A 4,167-nucleotide genomic window follows, 5' to 3' on the forward strand; every position below is an offset into this window, starting at 1 on the left:
TCGACAACATATATCGTGTGGCAAAAGGAATGGAAGTATGATGTACAGGTTCGCTAACCAGCTTCATAGTCTGCTTGGTGTTCGGCATGCCTTGCTAGAGGCCGCTACCAACCGTGCAGTTCGTAGGTGATCCGAACTACGACCAAGCCGACTTGAACCTAAGGGGTCACGCGCTTAAGGGAAGGAACCTACGAGGTCGGATCTGAGGACACTGGTCTGATGTGATCCGAACTGTATTCGGATTGTGGCCGAGTAGACTTATGGGCTTTAGGGTCCGTGCGAGGCCCAAGTGTTGAGCCCGCGACGGACGCCTCTATATATAGTGGAGGTGCCGCACACTCATGGGATTGATCGCTTCGGCGCTGTCACTAGGGTTTGCATGTGTTGCGAATAGACACCTCCACTCGCCGCCGGTTGTGTGACCGGACCTAGCAGTCCGCCGCACGACGTTCCTCCTGCACGCGCGGATACCGTTAGAGGCAGTGCACTTGCGCCGCTCCGGCGAACCTATACGTGGGAACCGACCACCAGTTGCACGAGGGAGATCGGACGAGGAGGAGACGATCCACGCTGACGCGCTGCCCCAACTCTTCTTCCGCTGCACGGCACTGTGCGTCTAGTGGTAACGAACTATGATCCATCTCCCGTAGCATGTTCTTGGTTGTTCTGCGCGTAGGAAATTTTAATTTGCAGTCGACGCACCCTACCGTAGATCCCAACACGGGGCGGCGGTGGTGGTGTGGTGGTGGGGGGCTTGGCGGTGGCTTTAAAGGGGGGGGGGGCTACTTGGAGTAGGGGGCAAGGCGCGGCGGCGGCAGGAGTCCGGCTCGGACTCCTCGTCCGAGTCGGCGGCGGCGGCAGCACACGCGCGCGAGGAAGGCAGCAACGGCGACTTGGGCCGGCGGCCCGGTTGGGTTTCGGCCCAGTCGGCTCGAGAGATTTTTTTTAAAACAATTTCGCCGACAGAAATAAAATCCTAGAAAATAAAATAAAAATATAAAAATGCCAAAACAAATTTTCACTGTCTAAATAAAATATTTAGAACAAGATGAACATTTTCTTGGCCCTAAAATGCAATTTTGAAAAACGTGCAATTTTCCTAATTGCAAATAAAATCCAAACAAAATCAAATAAATGATTTTGATATTTTTCCTCCAATATTTCAATAATTTTGGAGAAGTCATTTTATCTCCTCTCATTTATTTTAAAATGAAATATTTTTCGGAGAGAAAAAAATATTAAAATCAAAAATCCTCATTTCATTATTTGATAAAAATCAAATATGAAAACCAGGAAATCCCCAACTCTCTCCAAGGGTCCTTGAGTTGCTTAGGATTTCGAGGATCGCGGAACGAAAATGCAATAAAATATGATATGCATGAATGACCTATGCATACCATTTCAAATTGAAATATTGGGATGTTACACATGGCCGTGACTCTCATGAAAGCACAACCGTGCCTCTCGCGGAAGCAAAACCGTGCCTCTCGTGGAAGAAAGAAAAAACAGAAAACGCATTTTTTTGTTTCCAAGAGGCACGGCCATGACTCTGATGAAAGCAAAACCATGACTCTCGTGAAATAGAAAAAAAGAAAACACGTTTTTTCATGTAGAATTTTTTTTCATTTTTTATCCAAAAGCTAAGGAAGATCGGTGAAAAACCGAAACGCCGGAAAAGCCCAAAAAAACAGTTTAAAAAGCCGAAAACGTGTGCAGAAAAATAAAAAAAATCCAGAGGAAGCACCCAGAGCGCGACACATGACAGGCGGGTGAGAGCGCGCCAAATGGCGCCGATCGTTGGGAGGCTCCGGAAGGTGCGCTCGTCTACTAGTTGCTCCCGACCATATTGGACGACGACCCATTCTTATCTCTGAAATTGCTCTTAGACTTTGCCACTAGTTTGGCCCATTAACAACACATGGCCTAAGAAGAAGTCTATTGGCCCGTGCTTCGCTTTGTTTAACACTGCCACTGCGTGGAGCTGCTAGGTGGTATGTTTTGGTTGTGATTCGACCTCCTAAAATTTAACTCCGTCTCTCAACCCATGAGAAATATGAGTCCGGTGGATGCAGAGGCTGCCGACAGTGGGAGGCTAGAGAGGAGCGAGACCGAGACCGAGAGAGAGTAAAGAGGAAGACATTTTAGGTTTATATGTCTGTAAGTGGTGTTTGGGGTCCATGTATATGTACATGTATGTACTGGCTTGTTACAACAAATACAAAAAGACACCTCATTTGTATTGCAACAAAACTAAGAAGTCAAAGCAGGTGGGAGCGGTGGATACAAATACGGTGCACGCTAGCTACTCCTTTGTCCGCCATGCATTCCCGGAGCAAGCCATGTGGGATATCGGTCGTACGTGTCGTCACCCATCATCCATGCATGCACTGCACCTACCCGCTGTTCCCTGTAGGCTAGCTGTAGCCAAAGCGGAGCTTTGCTGCAAGCTCAAGCATGAACGTTAAGATTGACATTTTCCATTTTTTGCGGGGAAGAAAACGGCGGATCGACCTGATCGCCTCGCCTGGCATGGCACATGCTGGTTTGCCCTCTTCCCACACGACAACCCTCCCCGCCCCCTCATGGCCCTGTCCTGACCCGCCGTGATGGGGATGGCTCTAGCTCGCTCCTTGTCCGTTATAATCCACCGATCCATGAAGATACAAACAACCACGCAAGCAACCACGGCCACCTTAGCTGCAACCCGAGAGTCTTCATGGCGAGCCAAGCTTTCGTGTACCTCGCGCTACTGCTGCTCCTCTGCAGCGCCAGCCAAGGTAACAATTGTTTACACGAAGCATGTTCTTGGTACGAGCTATAGGTAGGTGTGTGGTGTGACAACGATATGTGCGTGGATACAGGCGACGAGCTGGGAGCAGATGCGGCGGGCCGGACGCCGTGCCGGGCGGCTGACCTGGTGGTGAGGCAGTCGGCGACGGGGCGGGTCGTGGAGGGGAAGCCGGAGTACGCGGTGGAGGTGACCAACCGCTGCCGGTGCGCGCAGTCCAGGGTGTTGCTCCGCTGCTACGGCCTTAGCAGCGTCGAGGCCGTGGACCCGCGGGCGATCCGGCCGGTCGACGGCGAGCGCTGCCTGCTCCGGGGCGGCCGGCGGATCCCGAGCGGCGCGCCGGTGCGGTTCAAGTACGCCTGGATGACGCCGTTCGACTTCCCACTGGTCAGCTCACAGGTGCACTGCTAGGTAGTACTAGTAGCTGCGTGTGCCTGATCAGCCGATGGTACTCATGTAAGAGACATTTTACAGTGCACAAGTGCAGTAGTGCGATTGCGCGCTCCGCCGCGCCGGATGCTATCCCGTTTGATATTAGCTAGGCTGATTTGGTGCGGTTTCTCTCTATTGTAACACGAATGTGAGTGTTAGTTACACCCTTTGTAAAGAAATATAAAAGCGTTTAGATCACTATTTTAATGACCTAAAAGCTTTTATATTTCTTTACGAGGAGTACAAATTATTACAGCAAAAACGTTCGCAAATGAATTAACTACCTGACGTTAAACAACGAAAGAAATTGCCTATGAATCAGTTGCATTCAGCGTTGCACTGTTCTCCTTTTTCCTCCTCCCGCCCTCCAACCCAGGCATAACGGCTTGCCACCAGCACCCGCGGCCTTGCCTCGTTGCCACGCCCCTGCCCTAGCCGCCTCCTCCATCATGATGCCATCTCCTTAGCTATCGCTCAACCGGTCAACTCTTTTCCTCTCCTTCGCTGAGGACACCTCAGCCAGACACGGTGTCTCCATCTCATGCTTGGAGCTCGATTTCCAGTTGTCTACGTATGCACCTATGGTGGAATTGGCTATAAAATCTGAAAGGTTTCAGGCGTCTGAGCGTTAGAAAAATTAAACAATCACAGATAAATAAACAACATTTGTATTCGTGTCAAATCGATCTATCCGATCCAATCTCCTCTAGCATGAAGGAGATGTTGAGAACAAAATAACAAGGAAAAAATAAGGATTGCAATAGCCAGCCACCGTTCCATAACCAGGATGGCATTTGCGAATGGCATGGCTGGCAGTTTTAGTGTTTGGGGAATGGCATTTTTGGTGCATTTTTATTCGAAAATGGTTATCGTCAGATCTTTATCATGTGGCTATGAGGGGGTTCGCTGGGGTTTTCCTCCTGGGGAACGGTTGCCAGATAACATTA

The 4,167-nt window shown here is 50.0% G+C and overlaps 1 protein-coding gene across 1 annotated transcript; it reads left to right on the forward strand.

Moving 5' to 3' along the window:
- The first annotated feature begins 2,593 nt into the window (after window positions 1-2,593).
- Window positions 2,594-3,355, forward strand: LOC125522316 (protein TAPETUM DETERMINANT 1). The gene is made up of 2 exons (XM_048687384.2): window positions 2,594-2,777; window positions 2,862-3,355. Exons 1-2 carry the CDS (start codon window positions 2,717-2,719, stop codon window positions 3,197-3,199), a joined length of 399 nt encoding a protein of 132 aa, XP_048543341.2. The 5' UTR covers window positions 2,594-2,716; the 3' UTR covers window positions 3,200-3,355.
- The last annotated feature ends 812 nt before the right edge of the window (window positions 3,356-4,167 follow it).

The sequence above is a fragment of the Triticum urartu genome, chromosome 7A (assembly GCF_056163025.1).
Source record: "Triticum urartu cultivar PI428250 chromosome 7A, HENAU_Tu73, whole genome shotgun sequence".
NCBI lineage: Eukaryota > Viridiplantae > Streptophyta > Magnoliopsida > Poales > Poaceae > Triticum > Triticum urartu.